The 19,896-nt window shown below is 46.9% G+C and overlaps 1 protein-coding gene across 3 annotated transcripts in view; it reads left to right on the forward strand.

The window, feature by feature from the left end:
• Window positions 1-19,896, forward strand: part of LOC126425091 (sensory neuron membrane protein 1-like) — a 454,807-nt gene that overhangs the window by 153,797 nt on the left and 281,114 nt on the right. For all 3 annotated transcript variants that reach the window (XM_050088008.1, XM_050088007.1, XM_050088009.1), the window contains one exon: window positions 11,341-11,555. In XM_050088008.1, coding sequence (XP_049943965.1) covers window positions 11,341-11,555 — 215 coding nt within the window. The remainder of the gene's footprint in view (window positions 1-11,340; window positions 11,556-19,896) is intronic.

Consider the following 19,896-nt stretch of genomic DNA (forward strand, 5'->3'; position numbering starts at 1 on the left):
ACACATACAAACCGTACTGACGGTCGAGAGAATCGGCGAAGAAGGACTCGTAAGAGGGGTGGTCGGGCATAGACAACAGCCGGCAGGCATACCGACACAGCAGTACGTCGCGCCGGTAGGTCAATGGTAACTCGGCAGCTTCAGCATAAAGACTCTCGACAGGACTAGTGTAGAAGGCTCCGGTCGCAAGACGTATCCCCCGATGGTGGATGGAGTTGAACCGGCGTAAGAGGGATGGCCGAGCGGACGAGTAGACGAAGCTCCCATAATCCAGCTTCGATCGGACTATGGACCGATACAAGCGAAGCAGGACAGTGCGATCCGCTCCCCAAGATGAACCGCTAAGAACTCTGAGGATATTAAGGGAACGTGTACAACGGGCCGCCAAATAAGAGACATGTGGAGACCAACACAGTTTCCTGTCCAACGTGAGTCCTAGAAACTTAGTTGTGTCCACGAATGGGAGAACAACGGGACCGAGATGTAAGGATGGCGGAAGGAACGCTTTATATCGCCAAAAGTTGATACAAACCGTCTTCTCTTCAGAGAACCGGAAGCCATTTGCCACGCTCCAAGAGTAGAGGCTGTCTAGACAACGCTGAAGGCAGCGCTCCAGGAGGCATGTTCTCTGGGCACTGCAGTAGATCGCGAAGTCATCGACAAAGAGAGAGCCTGAGATATTAGGTGGAATGCAATCAATAATTGGATTGATCGCGATGGCAAAAAGGGCTACACTCAAGACGGAGCCCTAAGGCACTCCGTTCTCCTGGAGGAAGACGTCAGACAATACGGAACCCACACGTACCCTAAACCTTCGATCCGTTAAAAAGGAATCAATAAAAAGGGGCAGGCGACCGCGTAGGCCCCACCTGTGCATAGTGCGGAGGATACCTCCTCTCCAAAAGGTATCATAAGCCTTCTCCAAGTCGAAGAACACGGCTACCGTTTGGCGCCTTCGCAAAAAGTTGTTCATGATGAATGTCGACAAGGTCACAAGGTGGTCAACAGCAGAGCAGCGGCGACGAAAGCCGCATTGGACATTAGTAAGTAGTCGTCGAGATTCAAGAATCCAGACTAACCGAGCATTAACCATGCGCTCCATCACCTTACAGACACAGCTTGTAAGAGAAATGGGACGGTAACTAGAAGGAAGGTGTCTATGCTTCCCGGGTTTGGGTATAGGAACAACAACGGCGTCACGCCAACGCATAGGGACTTGACCTTCGGTCCAGACGCGATTGTAGGTACGAAGAAGGAAGCTTTTGCCCGCCGGAGAAAGGTGTGCCAGCATCTGAACGTGAATGGCATCTGGCCCCGGAGCAGAGGACCGGGACAGTGCAAGTGCACGTTCGAGTTCCCGCATAGTAAAGGGGGCATTATAAGTTTCCAGATTCAGTGAGTGGAAGGAAGGTCGCCGAGCCTCTTCTGCCTCTTTCCAGGGAAGGAAGGCAGGATGGTAATGGGCGGAGCTTGAAACCTCCGCGAAAAAGCGGCCAAAGGCGTTCGAGACAGCCACAGGATCAACAAGGACCTCATTACCTGAGGTCAGGCCCGGTACTGAGGCCTTAATGCCCGACAGCCGGCGCAGGCTACCCCAAACGACGGAAGAGGGAGTAAAACTGTTAAAGGAGCTGGTGAAACAGGCCCAACAAGCTTTTTTGCTATCTTTGACGACTCTACGGCATTGCGCTCGGAGTCGTTTGTATTCAATACAATTCGCCAACGTAGGATGGCGGCGAAAGGTGCGTAAAGCACGTCGTCGAGCACGGACAGCGTCCCTACAAGCCTCGTTCCACCAGGGGACGGAAACGCGACGTGAAGAAGAAGTAGTACGAGGAATGGAACGTTCGGCAGCATTGATGATAACAGCCGTGAGGTATTCGACCTGACTGTCACAACTGGGAAAATCGTGGTCCGGAAAGGTCGCCAGGGAGGAGTAAAGTCCCCAGTCAGCTTTCAGTATGTTCCAGCTCGAAGGACGTGGGGATGGGGTGTGGTGCAGGAGACGAACGACACAGGGGAAGTGGTCGCTCGAATAGGTGTCAGAAAGGACATACCACTCGAACCGACGGGCAAGAGTGGTAGAACAGATCGAGAGATCCAAGTGGGAGTAGGTATGAGTAGAGTCCGAGAGGAAAGTCGGGGCGCCGGTATTGAGGCAGACAAGATTGAGATGGTTGAAGACATCCGCCAAGAGTGAGCCTCTTGGACAGGATGCAGGAGAGCCCCAAAGGGGATGATGGGCATTGAAGTCGCCAAACAACAGGAACGGCGGGGGAAGCTGAACGATCAGGTGCATCATGTCAGCCTGACTAACAGCAGATGACGGTGGAGTGTAGATGGTACAAACTGAAAAAGTAAAAGCAGAAAGAGTAATGCGGACAGCTATTGCTTGGAGTGGGGTGGTCAATGGGATGGGATGGTAATAAACATCGTCCCGAACGAGCAACATGACCCCACCATGAGCTGGGATACCGTCCACAGGGGTGAGGTCACACCGCTCCGAGGTATAGTGGGTAAAGGCAATACGGTCAGTCGGGCGCAACTTGGTTTCCTGGAGACCAAGGACGAGCGGACAGTGCAGGCGGAGGAGCAGTTGTAATTCCTCCCGATTAGATCGAATACCTCTTATGTTCCAATGAAACAACGCCATCGCTAGTCAAAAGGTTGGGGGAACGAGACGGGGGAAGAGCTGGTCACCTCGATGGCCGCGGAAGGCCAGGTTGCGAGGGAACAACGCTACAACCGGCGTGAGGCGGATCCGGTTCCATCAACTCGTCGCCAGCCACGGCCGCTGTCCCTGGTTGTGTAGGAGGGGCCGCATCATTTGCCGACGAAAGGCCGGCGGAGCGCCTGGCAGCAGAGCGTCCCAGCGAAACTGAGGACGGCCGGGAGCAGCGACTCACGGATGGAGCGTCAGACGAAACGCGCCGGGGTGGAGAGGGGGATAGAGACTTCTTCTTGGAGGCCTTCTTGGAAGGCCGAGGAGGCACAGGGATGGTGGGCTGGACCCGAAGAAGGTCCTCATGCGCGGGGTCCGTTTTGGAACGCCGGACCTCGGAAGCTGGGGTCTGGAACGTTTCCTCAATGGACGCCTGAGAAGAGGATCGCTTCTCAGGTGGCGTGGGGGGAGGAGGAGGAGGAAGGGTGGCCCCTGGGGCAGAGGGGGTGGGGGCCACAGGGGTGGAGGATTTGGAAGGGAGGGATTTGGGAGGCGGAGGCAGAGCCCCCTGATGGGCGGAGGAGGCGAAGGGGGGACAGGATAGGGGTGAGGATACTGCGGAAGGAGTGGACACAACTGAGGTGAACGAAGTGGTCAATGACACGGGATGGAGGTGGTCGTACTTCTTCCGGGCCTCAGAATAAGTGAGCCGATCCAAAGTTTTGATTTCTTGTATCTTCTTCTCCTTCTGATATGCGGGGCAGTCTGAGGATCTAGGCGAGTGGACATCAGGACAATTAGCGCACTGAGGTGGTGGGGTGCATGTATGTTCCTCACGAAGAGGACGTTCGCAATCGCCACAAAGGGGCTCAGCCTCACACCGTGACGACATGTGCCCAAAGCGCAAACACCTAAAACAGCGCATAGGAGGCGGGATGTAAGGTCGCACGTCACACCGGTAGCACATCACCTTTACCTTCTCTGGGAGAACGTCCCCCTCGAAGGCGAGGATAAAGGCCCCGGTGTCGATGCGACGGTCTTTGGGGCCGCGCTGGACTCGCCGGACGAAATGCACGCCTCGGCGCTCCAGGTTGGCCCTGAGCTGCTCATCAGATTGTAGCAGGAGGTCATGATGAAATATAACCCCCTGCGTCCGATTTAGTGCCAGATGTGGGACAATGGATACTGGGATGTCCCCTAGGCGGTCGCACGCCTGGAGCGCCGCCGACTGTGTGGCGGAGGTGGTCTTGAGAAGAACGGACCCTGAACACATCTTGCTGAGAGCCTCGATTTCCCCGAAGACGTCCTCAATGTGCTGAACAAAGAACATGGGCTTGGAGGTGGCGAACGTCCCCCCATCGGTTCGAGAACAGACCAAATAGCGGGGAAAGTACTTCGCCCCAAGCCGGCGAGCCTGTCCCTCCTCCCATGGAGTGGCCAAGGGGGAAAGGGCAGGAGAACCAGAACTGGAAACGGTACCTTTTCTTTTGAAAGACGCGGCCGCAGAGCGACCTGATACATGTTGACGTTTCATCTGCGAAACGTCCGCCCCAATACCACCCACTCCGACCAGGGGCTCTCCCCACGGGCGCCACCCAGCCGCAGCAAGGGCCACCTGGCAGGATGACCATTGCCGGGAGTACTGATGCCCCAAGGAGACGGGCATCTACTCCTTGGCCGACGTGGGGAGGGTGCAGCTCAGGTATCGGCAGTACGATCCCTGTGTTGTCAGGGGGCTACAACCTAGAGGGTACATGACGACCCCACCACAACGGGCTGGCTACCGTGCTGGATTTCTGGTGCCATGGAAAGTCCATCATGAGCGTACGTGCAGATGGGGACACACTATGGGCGAACTTGTGCAACCCATCAGGCGTTTAGGCCCAATTTGAGGAATAGTAGGTGTGGTTACAACGCCGTTACAATGCTGAGTGCCAAGGTCTTAGTGCACAGAGGACCAGTGGTACACCATGTAAGGCGTCCTTCCCCAAAAGGCTCGTATTTCTGTAGAATTTTGAAAAATGGGGGTCAAACCCCAGGGGGGGATCATCACATGGAAGGCCGAAACAGTTGAAACTCCTTTTAGTCGGCTCTTACGACAGGCAGGAATACCTCGGGCCTATTCTTACCCCGGACCCGCAGGGGGGACCAACGTGAATGACACCCGTAACAACACCCCTTCTGCAGGACACCACAGATGTCATTTTTCAGCAAGACAATGCACGACCACATGTTGCTGCACGAACACGCACCTTCTTACTGTCACAGGATATCAGCCTTTTGCCTTGTAGACCACATCGCAAGACTTGTCACCAATGGAAAATATGTGGAATATGGTGAAACGACGTGTACAGTGGTGTGGCCCAGTTCCAACCAACACAGATGAACTTTGGAGCCAGGCGGATGCAGTATGGATGGCTATAACACCAGACGCCATTCGCGCGTTATATACGTCGAAGCCATAACGCGTGAAACAAATTAGCAGGACCCATGGCAGACCTTGCGCCTACTAGGTAACAGGACACATGCTGAACCGAGTTGATTGAAATGCTATTCGTTTCTGCAGAACATACTAATGTTCTGGGTGATCAAAAAGTCAGTGTAAATTTGAGAACTTAATAAACCACGGAATAATGTAGGTAGAGAGGTAAAAATTGACACACATGCTTGGAATAACATGGGGTTTTATTAGAACCAAAATGCAGGATGGCGCTCCACCCCATATTGCTAGACGCGTGAAAGATCTCTTGCGAGCGTCGTTTGGTGATGATCGTGTGCTCAGCCGCCACTTTCGTTATGCTTGGCCTCCCAGGTCCCCAGACCTCAGTCCGTGCGATTATTGGCTTTGGGGTTACCTGAAGTCGCAAGTGTATCGTGATCGACCGACATCTCTAGGGATGCTGAAAGACAACATCCGACGCCAATGCCTCGCCATAACTCCGGACATGCTTTACAGTGCTGTTCACAACATTATTCCTCGACTACAGCTATTGTTGAGGAATGATGGTGGACATATTGAGCATTTCCTGTAAAGAACGTCATCTTTGCTTTGCCTTACTTTGTTATGCTAATTATTGCTATTCTGATCAGATGAAGCACCATCTGTCGGACATTTTTTGAACTTTTGTATTTTTTGGTTCTAATAAAACCCCATGTCATTCCAGGCATGTGTGTCAATTTCTGCCTCTCTATATACATTATTCTGTGATTTATTTTCAAATTTATACTTGCTTTTTGATCACCCGGTACATCTCGTATGAGTATGACCGTCATATCTCTAGCCGTTCGAGGTGTTCTTTTTTTTCTTTTTTTTTCTGGACGTGGGTGTATTTTGCCATCTGGTATCTAGTTGCATCGTGACTTTAAATATGGGTCTTAGGTTAATTCTTTCCTTAAGTACCTTACGAAGGATGTATAATCGTACTGGTACTGCTGCTAAGCCTAAAGACGCTTATCTACCTTACGATGCCCAAATATCCGGAAAAATCGGTAGACTCCAACGGCAATATGGCGTCCAGTATATTTCGCTCTTATCCAATAAGATAAAAAACGTGTCCCATAGCTGGATGCATTTCATGCGGAAGTGGCACGTCTCACGTGGAGCAGACTATCAGAACAGTCCGGGAAATATGCAAGTAAAATCAGCGATATAGCCGATTAGAACAACCAAGTAAATCATCTGTCGCCGAGGACTGCTTGGAATGAAAACGCTGAAACGAATAACGTGCTGCAAACTCGAAGTTTCTGAGACAGATTAATTAAGGAGTCTATCGAAATAAAGGTAACAGAAAACCTAAAAGAAAGGAATGGCGGTTTCGTTTTAAACAACACCTTGGGAACAGTCGGCCATCGCATCCACCAGAGTTGGAAAACTGAGAGAAATTGCGTTTCACAGAATATTTCTGCGATATCTCAGAAACAAGGGCTTGGTTGTAGAGAGCCTGTACACAGAGAGAGAGTGGCCAATGCTCTTTAGACCGCAGATATGCACTGACGCCCGTCATATTTTTGCCAGCATTTGTGTGGGAAATTGACTATCACAAGACATGTGTTTGACACAGAAACTCCAGCAGAAATTCCAGCTTGTTATTTAGTATATGACTACTATAATTTAATGTGGGATAAATTAAAGCATGGCGTGATGCAGTGTATTATCCATTTATTACAACGTTCTAGAAAAAAAGGGAATGGATCAGACAGTGTGAATCGATTTCAGAGTGCTCTACTCGGATATTCATCACTGAAGTTAGTAGCCTCTAACCTTTATATAGTTTTTCCCTTCCCAGTTAATATATTCCAGATGATTATATTAAATTTCAGCCTCCAGTTGCATAAGCAAAGAAACTTTACCTAGGTTTCGGCTATAATAATGAAGCTTTTTTCAGAAATGCCACAATATAAAATTAAAATAAAACATACCAGATATTGGCCTTGTCAAACTTAAAGTGTTAGTACTACAGTACACAGTCATAAGACTGCGTCACTTATTGTGCATGAAAAAGTTCCCATTTATGCAATTGTGACTGTGGCTCTGCATTGCCATTTATACAAGGGTTGGAACTTTAATAGTGGCAAATGTTTATTTACAACTTATACAAAATAGATAAATGTTTCAAAGTTTTACTGTCCATCAGTGTAGTCACCAGAATTGAATAACCAGTTGCCAGTGACGTGGAACTCGTAGGATAGCTTTAGCTGCGTCAGTTGTGTTGATAGTTCGAGAGGAGCGGTCTATTTCCCAAATCACTGTAACAGTTCTGATACGAATGCCCAGAAGTGCTTCCTTCATCTAAGGAATCAAGTTGAAATCACAAGGGCTTAAGTCCTGGGACTGTGGTGGATTGCAGGCTGTGTTCCAAAAATGAACAGCTTAGAGAAAGAAGCGGCGACATTTTCTGCAGGATCCGCCCATCACTTTGTAGGACAATGCCCGGTCTCGTGTGGCACGAACTTGCGACTGATTTGGTCGATCGTTGGGGCTTTATTCCTGAGATGAAGGAACCACTTTATGGCGTTCGTTTCAGGACTGTTACAGAGATTCGTCAGGCAGCAGACCGCTCCACTCCGTCTATCGACACATCTGGCACTGCTAAATGTGTCCTACGACTTCCACATTGCTGGCAAGTGGTTATATCAACGCTGGTGACTACTCTCAAGGACAGGAAAACTTTGAAACATGCGTCTGCTTTGTGAAAGCTGTAAATAAATATATGCCACTATTTAAGTTCCAACCCCCGTGCCTGAGGAACCTGGATTACATTTTAATCTACGGCGAAGACGTGGGTGCAGGCTAGTATTCCAAGGCGGCACGTAGGCGCTGATTTGAAAAAGGTTGAGAGCCACCAACTGAAAAAAAGTTACATATGAAATGAGATTTTTTTGGTGCTTAAGGCATCCCCTTGCATGAATGGAGCCATACTTCAACATCAGAAAACAGAGGGATACATTAACATCCGACACTATCGAATAAAACTAAATTCTGGGTCGATAAACATGAAATATGGTATCTCACATGTTTCAGTATTTTGACCACTCTAGTTATTGACCTACATAGATCATATACCAGAGGTATCGGAGAACTCTACAAAAACTATGGTGTGTGCTGCTAACACAAGCGTACTGATACAGGGCTCAATGAGATGTATAAATGACACAGCCAGGGCAATACAAGAATAGGTTTACAATTGCTTCCCACTTTCAGCAGTGACGTAATACGCCAGAAAGCCTGTGGTATGATTATGCCTTCGAGTGGTGACTATGATGTACTAGAGAAAGTCAGCAAACTGACACAAAGGAAAAACAATTGAATATGGAATGAGAATGAAATTGAATACAATGTCCCGTTGGCACACATTTACTCATAACCAACATAAATTGTTTACCATGGATACTGCAGAACGCTTCTAAACTGTCACACCTGATGATACAATTACAGTGATAAAGGATCCAAATGCATTCCTACCAGACATATCCATGAGAATAATGGCTGACAACTGGTTTACCGCAAAAAAGCCCTTAAAAACAACTTTTATTGCTGAATTTTAGATCACGAAACTTGCTCATGGGCGCTAGAAGCAGAGGTCAGTGGGTACACGCAAAATAAAACTACCCGTAAGAAAGTTATAGTCATCAAGATCGAGGACATGTGGTACCATCAGGTCGGTAAGTTAAACAAATATCCCACTTACACCCACTTTGGATTTATAAATGTCTCTTTCTCAGTGGAAAAAATGGTTCAAATGGCTCTGAGCACTAAGGGACTTAACATCTGAGGTCATCAGTTCCCTAGAACGTAGAACTACTTAAACCTAACTAACCTAAGGACATCACACACATCCAAGCGCGAGGCAGGATTCGAACCTGCGACCGCAGCGGTCGCGCGGTTCCAGACTCAAGCGCCTAGAACTGCTCAGCCACACTGACCGGCTTTCTCAGTGGACCTGCAGACAGGTTTATTAGTGTAATTGGTGTGCTTTCACATGATACTGTCTTCTGGGCACCATCTTTCGGGGCAATGCTGCTTAGACCAAGAATAAATTTATTTTACAGACTCGTCAGCACTAAGGTCATGCAAAGTGGATGACCGAACTTCTTGTGCGGGAATCCAGGGGTCTTACACTCACACGTTAATACATATGCTCCCGCATGGAATTTGCGATTACTAATAATTACGACTCAGCGCCCGCGGCCCACCTGTCTGGTCAGATTGTGTGGCCTTTCGGCAAAACATATAGGGAAATTTTTTGTATCTCCAAAATTACTTATTAATAATTTAAATGGCATTTTCATAATATTTATCACATTTTTTGTAAATCAGATATTTTTAACAGACCAGCATTAATTGTGAAAGAGTTACATCATGGCGTTAATTGTGAAATGGTTAAGTTATGGATAAAATCGTAATTGAACTGCACTTGAATACTTTTTTAAAATTTGTGCATAATTTCAACTTAAATTACTTTATGGTACAAATTTAGACAGTAAAAAATAAATGATTTAATACTCGCAATATTAATATACGAGATGCAAGTAAGATGAATTTTAACTAAATTTAATAATAGTGGTAATAATAGCTCTTACAATAATCACAAGACTATTTATTAGTGGTTCCCTAGACTGTTATTAACAGATGGATACCGAGCGGGGTGGCTCAGTGGTTAGACACTGGACTCGCATTCGGGAGGACGACGGTTCAATCCCGCGTCCGGCCATCCTGATTTAGGTTTTCCGTGGTTTCCCTAAATCGCTCCAGGCAAATGCCGGGATGGTTCCTTTCAAAGGGCACGGCCGACTTCCTTCCCCGTCCTTCCCTAATTCGATGAGACCGATGACCTCGCTGTCTGGTCTCCTTCCCCAAAAAACAACAACAACAACAGATAGATATCTCGTTGTACCTAGTTTCTATCAACTGGTTACTCGGATTCCCATTTCCACATACACACACTTTATTTCTTCCTTTCATCAGTAATCATTGCATGACGTAGTAGTCCTGGAAATAGATTAAATGGGGAAGCTAACTTTCTGTGAAACTGAGACAAAAGGAAATCTTCACTTTCCACCAGGAACATTTGTAAGCATATTGCTGAAAACTTACTTTACTGAAAAGGATTTTCATATTAAAGTTTTTCCAGTTTAATTAATTCAAATGTCGTTTTGAAACAAACAAATTAAATTCTGTTCTTATGTGTTACTCTGAATTCAGGAAATTAAGTCCGTGTGCCACTTTTACATATAGCTGCCACAGAGCTATTAAAATTTTTATTTCCTGCATGTAGTTTCGAAATTACGTCATCATTCGTCAGATATTAAAATTTTAAAAATTGGTGTATAGTGTTTACATGATTTTAAAATAATAGTAATTTCAAAATTATTAAAAGAGAACATGAAAATTAGCCTTATTTCACGTGCAAATGATATTATCTATATAATCCCCAAAAAGCTGCTGCAGTGTTTATTTTTCTACAACTCATTTCAACAGTATCTCACCATCTAGCATACTTAAAAAATTTTAAATTGTGTGTGTAACTTCGTAATTTTAAAATCATTATATTTTAAAATCATGAAGTTGCACACACCATTTTAAAATTATTAAGTCTGCTGTTGAAATTACTTTCAGAAAATAAGAATTTCGGCAGCCTTGTGGTGGTTATGTACACAACATCATTTACAATAACTTGTCTTTCAGTATAAATAACTAAAAGAGTAATCATGAAAGAAAATACGGAACATTTTCCCTGACCCATGCCACCATTCTCCTGAAGGGAACCTCCCCTCCCCCACCCTCACCCCCTCCGCCATCCCCTTACTCCAAAACGAGTAACAATGAATGATTGGAGAACCACTGTTCTAGATTGTTGAAGGCCTTAGCCAGGTCAAGAAAATGCCAATAATGTAAACTTTTTCTCGTTTACTTCTTTCGTAACTTATTTGCCTAGGTAAACAATGGGGAGGGTGTAGATCACCCAGCAGTTTAGCATCCTAAAACCATGGTAATCATCATCAAGAACAGGAACAGGACAAGCATTGAACCTTGTGGGACACTATCTTCAACGTGTTATTGTCATGCTGCCATTTGATAGGTGTACTATCCTCCTCCAACTTGTACTTCCTATTCCTCTTCATTGCTTTCCTGGAAGAATATTGGGTGTGTAGTATCGTTGCTGATTTTGGTGTTTCAGAAAAATGGCACGGTGGACGCCGGGCGGCTGCGGGTGAAGCGCGGCATCCAGAACATCGACGACCTGGGCCGCGTGGTGGCCTTCAACGGAGAGCCCAAGATGTCCTCGTGGCGGGGCGACCCGTGCAACGACCTGCGAGGCACCGACTCCACGATCTTCCCGCCCTTCAGGGACCCCAAGGAGCCCATCGTCGCCTTCGGCGCAGACCTCTGTCTGTAAGGCAAACCTATAGTACCGAACAGCATCCAGAGCCTCCTCCTTTACTCTGCAAAATAGTCTGTGGAACAGTATGATAGGCCATGTGGTAAGACATCAGGGAATAACTTTCGCTGGTACTAGAGGGTAAAAAATGTAGGGCAACACAGAGACTGGAATCTACTCAAGAAACGATCGAGGACATTGTGTGTGCTACTACGCGGTGAAGAGGTTTGCACAGAACAAGTTGTAGCGGGCAGCATCAAAGCACTCAGGAGACTCAGCCATCGCTGTTCATCCATGGATGCAGAGGGCACTAAACATCGGAGTCTACATTGATGCTATGTTCTTTTACCAGCAGAAGGCATCCCTTAGAGTTATCCACCAAAATTTTTTCTGAAATTACAGTGAAATCTTGCTTACAAGAGTTGATAAACATCAACGGGGACAGTTGAAAAAGTGTGCCCTATGGGCAGGGGCACTACTAATGTAGTGTGTCGACAATAAGTTGGAAATGTGTGTCTCACAGGAAGCGTGCCAGAGATAAGTCTCTGCAGTCACAGTATCCTCTGTGTCCTCGATGGCTCAGTATGATAGAGAGTCTGCCATATAAGCAGGAGATCCTGGGATCGAGTGCCAGTCAGGGGACACATTTTCAACTATCCCCGTTGATATTTATCAACGCCTGTAACTAGCTACAAAGGTTGGATTTCACTGAAGTTTAATTCTTCGGGAGCTGCTGCATCACCATTGGTGTCTGTTCTTTTGGACACCATGTTGATATAAAATTCTTTCTTGTCTCTGACTTGTTGGATGCCGCCAACCACGAATGCTCTCCTGTGACAATCTTTTCATCTCTGAGTAGCACTTGAAACCTACGTCCTCTATTATTTGCTGGTTGTATTCCAGTCTCTGTCTTCCTCTACAGTGTTTACCCTCTACAGCTCCCTCTAGTACCATGGGAGTTATTCCCTGATTTCTTAACAGATGTCCTACCATCCTGCCTCTTCTTCTTGTCCAACCAAAGCCTTACCCCTACACCACAGCTGCATAACTGCACCAAATATTGGACCAAATTTTTGACTGGTTTCAGGAATTTCCTGTGGATGGAAATGCACATAACGCTCTTAATGGAACAAAATCTAATAGACATTTCATAGAGCAACGTGCCATGGGTGGACGAGCACTGTCCTGTCAAAAAGATGGCACCACGATACTGCCACTTGAGGAGTAACACATCAGGACACAGGGCGTCCATGAACTAATGTTGTGCAGACAGAGTTCCCTCAATCACAAATAACTGTAACCTGAAACCACACCTATTGGCTTACCACGCCTCTCCAAAACATTTCAAGAATGAGAACGCTGCCGGCCACGGTGGCCGAGCGGTGGTAGGCGCGTCAGTCCGCAACCACGTGGCTGCTACGGTCGCAGGTTCGAATCCTGCCTCGGGCATGGATGTGTATGCTGCCCTTAGGTTAGTTAGGTTTAAGTAGTTCTAAGTCTACTGGACTGATGACCTCAGATGTTAAGTCCCATAGTGCTCAGAGCCATTTGAACCATTGGACTGAGAACCCTACCTAGGCTACCGCCATAGTCGTCAACAATGGTCATGTGCAGTAGGGCGGATCAGCAGTTCACGCTGAACGTTATGCGACGCCATTCATCAGCGTCCATGGTTCCCATTCACAGCACCACTCGAAACGCACCCGTTTGTGTTGTGGGGTCAAAGGCATCCTATGCACCAGATGGTAATTTCTTCGCTCGGCAGCTGCTACTTTCCGTCCAGTGGTGCAGTACGGCACAGAATTTTTTAGGGTATATAAGGATGGTGAACAGCATCAGATGTTCAGTGAACAGTGTGAAGAACACGGAGATGGTGCGTATTCGTGTGTGACAGCGTTATTAGCAATTGACAGACTTTAAATGGGACTTCATCGTGGGCCTCTATTTGGACGGCTTGCCGAGTCGTTAAATATCTAAATCTTTTGGACATTCGGGTGTGACAGTGGCCAGATGTTACATTGTATGGGAACGTGAGCTCAGGCATATCGTCTCCAAGGTTCTGGTTGACCAAGTCTAATCACCACAAGTGATGATGACTGCTGTACAAAGTATATGATAGTTCCTTGACATCTGCGCATGCCATCCGGGAACAAGTAATTGTTTCCCTGCAACGTTCTGTGTTACCCCACATCATTGATCCTAGACTGTCCATAGGTGGACTAGAGAAATGCAGTCACGTCCGCAGGCTGCTGTTAACATCACAGCACAAACGGCCGCGTTTGGAGCGAAGCCATGACAGGGAAACATGGTCTGCTGATGAATGGCGTCGCGTTGCCTTCAGCGATGAACTGTGCGTTGGCCTTATCCTGGTACACCAGTCAGTGAGAATGGAGATGATCAGATTGAGGACAAATTCTTCCAATACGAAGTCTGTTCAAAAAATTCCGGAACATTCGTAATTTCTCTCCAACGGTGTGTTGGAGCGACCTGGGACAGGCATATCTGCACACGCGTGTGTAACTGCTGGAAGTTTCATTGTTGTATGTCTGTAGTTATTGTTCAGTGCTGTACTGAGTAGAAACCTGTGTAGCACAGTTGGCGTATTTCGACATGGCAGAGTTAGAGGACCAACGCGGCAGCATAAAAATTTTGCTTGAAACTCGAGAAAACCATTACAGAGACACGGAAAACGATGCATTAGCTTTCGACTAAACGAACCACAGCTCGCTGTCTATTGTTTCACTCGTTCCTCAAAACCATCCCAACCACGAAACGCAATGGACCTGATGGGATACCGTACCATTCCAGGAGGGGCGTTCAATAAGTAAAACAACACTTTTTTTCTGAAAACAGGTTCGTTTTATTTGGAATTCCAATACACCATGTTATTCCCCACCCTTATGGCTACAAAACCCCTTTTGGCAACACGGTCTCCATTCCATGCGACGGCCTTACGACTCCTTCCCGGGAGGTCCTGTATGCCCGTATGGTCTACAGATCCAAGTCGGAGCATCTTGCTGCATATTCTCAGTTCGAATATAATGAATTTCCTTGAGACAGAGAAGTTGCTGTCCATATATCAGCACGGCATTAGAAAGCATCGCTCCTGCGAAACGCAACTCACCCTTTTTTTCACATGATATCTTGCGAATCGTGGATGAAGGCTATCACACCGATGCCATATTCCTTGACTTCCGGAAAGCGTTTGACTCGGTGCCCCACTGCAGACTCCTAGCTAAGGTACAAGCATATGGGATTGGTTCCCAAATATTTGCGTGGCTCGAAGATTTCTTAAGTAACAGAACCCAGTACGTTGTCCTCGATGGTGAGTGTTCATTGGAGGCGAGGGTATCATCTGGAGTGCCCCAGGGATGTGTGGTAGGTCCGCTGTTGTTTTCTATCTACATGAATGATCTTTTGGATAGGGTGGATAGCAATGTGCGGCTGTTTGCTGATGATGCCGTGGTTTACGGGAAGGTGTCGTCGTTGAGTGACTGTAGGAGGATACAAGATGACTTGGACAGGATTTGTGATTGGTGTAGAGAATGGCAGCTAACTCTAAATATGGATAAATGTAAATTAATGGAGATGAATAGGAAAAAGAATCCCGTAATGTTTGAATACTCCATTAGTAGTGTAGCGCTTGACACAGTCACGTCGATTAAATATTTGGGCGTAACACTGCAGAGCGATATGAAGTGGGACAAGCATGTAATGTCAGTTGTGTGGAAGGCGGATAGTCGTCTTCGGTTCATTGGTAGAATTTTGGGAAGATGTGGTTCATCTGTAAATGAGACCGCTTATAAAACACTAATACGACCTATTCTTGAGTACTGCTGGAGCGTTTGGGATCCCTATCAGGTCGGATTGAGGGAGGACATGGAAGCAATTCAGAGGCGGGCTGCTAGATTTGTTACTGGTAGGTTTGACCATCACGCGAGTGTTACGGAAATGCTTCAGGAACTCGGGTGGGAGTCTCTGGAGGAAAGGAGGCGTTCTTTTCGTGAATCGCTACTGAGGAAATTTAGAGAACCAGCATTTGAGGCTGACTGCAGTACAATTTTACTGCCGCCAACTTATATTTCGCGGAAAGACCACAAAGATAAGATGAGATGAGATTATGGCTCGTACAGATGCATATAGGCAGTCACTTTTCCCTCGATCTGTTTGGGAGTGGAACACGGAGAGAAGATGCTAGTTGTGGTACGAGGTACCCTCCGCCACGCACCGTATGGTGGATTGCTGACTATGTGTGTAGATGTAGATGTATACCCATCAGTACCATCCACGTCATCCAGGTGCTGCTTCATGTGGAGTGCACCTTTCTTAGGACCAAATAGATGGAACTCGGAAGATGCGAGATCCAGGCTGTAGGGTGGCTACGCTCACATATCTTGTATGTATTAAGTGCGGCCCTCCACGCCGACACTTGCATGGTGACCATTCAGAAAGATCTACTGTCACCTCTGTTTTGGTTAGTATCAGAAAAGAATTCCGCCGAAAATGCAGGCATTTCTTTTTTCTTAGCTTCTTAATAATTTTAACTTTCAGAGAAGCGTCATGAGCGGCGAATTTTGAGTAAAACTCACACATTACTCTGGCTGCCATGTTGAAACTTGCTTTTTTTTTTTTTTTTTTTTGCGAAACACAGCGGAGTTGATGCTGCCTCACCTCACTAACGCGTTGTGCACACATAATTGCGGGAGAGTTTTGAAGAGCTGTGTATTACAATGCTGCCTATTAAAATAGCTACACCACGAATATGGCGTGCTACAGTCCCGAAATTTAACAGACAGGAAGAACATGTTGTGATATGCAAATGATTAGTTTTTCAGAGCATCCACACAAGGTTGGCGCCGGTGGAGCCACCTACAACGTGCTGACATGAGGAAAGTTTCCAACCAATTTCTCATACACAAACAGCAATTGACCGGCGTTGTCCGATGAAACGTTATTGTGATGCCTCGTGTAAGGAGGGGAAATGCGTGCCATCACGTTTCCGACTTTGATAAAGGTCGGATTATCGCCTATCGTGATTGCAGTTTATCGTATCGCGACATTGCTCCTCGCGTTGGTCGAGATCCAATGACTGTTAGCAGAATATGGAATCGGTGGATTCAGGAGGGTAATACGGAACACCGTGCTGGATCCCAACGGCCTCGAATCACTAGCAGTAGAGATGACAGGCATCTTAGCCTCAAGGCTGTAACGGATCGTGCAGCCACGTCTCGATCCCTGAGTCAACACATTGGGACCTTTGAGAGACGACAACAACCATCTGCACGAACAGTTCGACGACGTTTCAAGCAGCATGGACTATCAGCTCGGAGACCACGGCTGCGGTTACCCTCGACGCTGCATCACAGACAGAAGCGCCTGCGATGGTGTACTCAACGCCGAACCTGGGTGCACGAATGGCTTTGCGTCATTTTTTCGGATGAATCGAGGTTCTGTTTACAGCATCATGACGGTCGCATCCGTGTTTGGCGACATCGCGGTGAACGCACATTGGAAGCGTGTATTCGCCATCGCCATACTGGCGTATCACCCGGCGTGTTGCAGGTTTCAGGTCCTGTACGGGCCTTTCTGGATACAGAAAATGTTCGACTGCTGCCCTCGCCAGCAGATTCTCTAAATCTCTCACCAACTGAAAACGTCTGGTCAATGGTGGCCGAGCAACTGGCTCGTCACAATACGCCAGTCACTGCTCTTGATGAACTGTGGTATCGTGTTGAAGCTGCATGGGCAGCTGTACCTGTACACGCCATCCAAGCCACTCAATGCCCAGGCGTATCAAGGCCGTTATTACGGTCAGAGGTGGTTGGTCTGGGTACTGATTTCTCAGGATCTATGCACCCAAATTGAGTGAAAATGTAATCACAGGTCAGTTCGAATTTATTGTATTTATCCAACGAGTACCCGTTTATCATCCGCATTTCTTCTTGGTGTGGCAATTTTAATGGCCAGTAGTGTAAGTTTATTAAGTGAGGAACAGTAAGGTCAGTAGCTTACGAAAAAGCACATACACGGTTCAAAAAAAAGTTTAATGTCTTCACTTATGTTATTCAAAAACCCATAGCATTTCTCGTTTAACCATCTAACGATAGCCCTCACCAATCACAATATTTCATCGAAAAAGTCTGTAATTGTTGGAATAACACGGTAGATAATGACGTTTTACGTAATAATGATATGGCAAAATACTCTCTTCTTCGTGTGCTATCATTTGCCAAAATCTCATTTCGATATCTGAAACCGTTCATGAAATATGAGGAATGTTGTGAATATTTCACTCTGGCTTTATCACTGGTGCGGCGCGATCGCAAACGAGTGTGCTACATCAAATCAGTTTTCTCGACATTACTGAGAGATAGATACCTCTACCCAAGTCTAAGGAAAAATTCAGTATGTTAAAACTTCATACGCTACAACGTATTATGTAATACTCACCAAACGGAAAATCTTAGCGACCTCTAGTTTTCATTCCAAAGTTTCCCAAATTACGCGCCGTGTCTTATTTCCATGTATATGTAATAGTAACTACGACCATTAAGGAAATGATGGGTACATTATTATGAACCTGACAGAAAAGCTATAAGTAAAGCGAAAATGAAATTTGTTTACCGTATACTTTCTGTAAAATCGTTTTTGAGAAAAATTTCAGGGCGTGCGCCTAGATTCTGTCAACGCTGACCGGCCGAAAGGGTGCAACGCACTTATCGGCCTCCCCTTCAGAAGAAACACATCAACTCGCCCAGTGGTTGAACGAAAACTGGTCATAGCGGATCGGCGACCTCCTCGGACCCTACGTGTGCTTCCCAAAGTAGTGCCGCCTGCAGCGCCGGCAATTCGGCATCCCTCCACACGCAACTGTATTGCGGCTGGACGATTTGCCCTCATACAGTAGATGTTTCCCACTTTACCCTTCACTCATATGTTTGTATTCTGTAGTGCTCGGTAGTGGCTCAGTAATGTTCAGCCAGCTGAGTTACTCGTACGTTAACAGTGGTGCACAGCAGTACAGAGAGGTCTACTGATAAAGAGTTAGCCGATGTGCAATTCGTGTATCGGTTCATTAAATGCAAAACAATGACGCTGTGCAGTGCGGATGCTACAGTGTCAGCAAAAACACTACACCACCTCTTCAGGAGAGAGTTGTTGAGTCACGCTGTTTCACATGTTGCACGTATTTCTGATTGCAGTTTACTGGCTTTCCCACTGTTGTCAAGGTATTCTATTTATCTACACTACTGGCCATTAAAATTGCTACACCAAGAAGAAATGCGGATGGTAAACGGGTATTCATTGGACAAATATACTAGAACTGACATGTGATTATATTTTCACGCAATTTGGGTGCATAGATCCTGAGAAATCAGTACCCAGAACAAACACCTCTGGCCGTAATAAAGGCCTTGATACGCCTGGGCATTAAGTCACAGCTTGGATGGCGTGTACAGGTACAGCTGACCACGCAGCTTCAACACGACACCACAGTTCATCAAGAGTAGTGACTGGCGTATTGTGACGAGCCAGTTGCTCGGCCACCATTGACCAGATGTTTTCAGTTGGTGAGATATCTGGAGAATGTGCTGACCACGGCAGCAGTCGAACATTTTCTGTATCCAGAAAGGCCGGTAGAGGGCTTGCAACATGCGGTCGTGCATTTTCCTGCTGAAATGTAGGGTTTCACAGGGATCGAATGAAGGATAGAGCCACGGGTCGTAACACATCTGAAATGTAAAGTCCACTGTACAAAGTGCCGTCAATGCGAACAAGAGGTGACCGAGATGTGTAACCAATGGCACCCCATACCATCACGCCGGGTGATAGGCCAGTATGGCGATGATGAATACACGCTTCCAATGTGCGTTCACCGCGATGTCGCCAAACACGGATGCGACCATCGCGATGCTGTAAAAAGAATTTGGATTCATCGGAAAAAATGACGTTTTGCAATTCGTACCCTCAGGTTCGGCTCTGAGTACACCATCGCAGGCGCTCCTGTCTGTGATGCAGCGTCAAGGGTAACCGCAGCCATGGTCTCAGAGCTGATAGTCCGTGCTGCTGCAAACGTCGTCGAATTGTTCGCGCAGTTGTTGTCTTGCAAACGTCCCCATCTGTTGACTCAGGGATCGAGACGTGGCTGCACGATCCGTTACAGCCATGCGGATAAGATGCCTGTCATCTCTACTGCTAGTGGTACGAGGCCGTTGGGATCCAGCACGGCATTTCGTATTACCCTCCTGAACCGAGCGATTCCATATTCTGCTAACAGTCATTGGATCTCGACCAACGCGAGCAGCAATGTCGCGATACGATAAACCGCAATCGCGATAGGCTACAATCCGACCT

The sequence above is a fragment of the Schistocerca serialis genome, chromosome 10 (assembly GCF_023864345.2).
Source record: "Schistocerca serialis cubense isolate TAMUIC-IGC-003099 chromosome 10, iqSchSeri2.2, whole genome shotgun sequence".
Lineage (NCBI taxonomy): Eukaryota > Metazoa > Arthropoda > Insecta > Orthoptera > Acrididae > Schistocerca > Schistocerca serialis.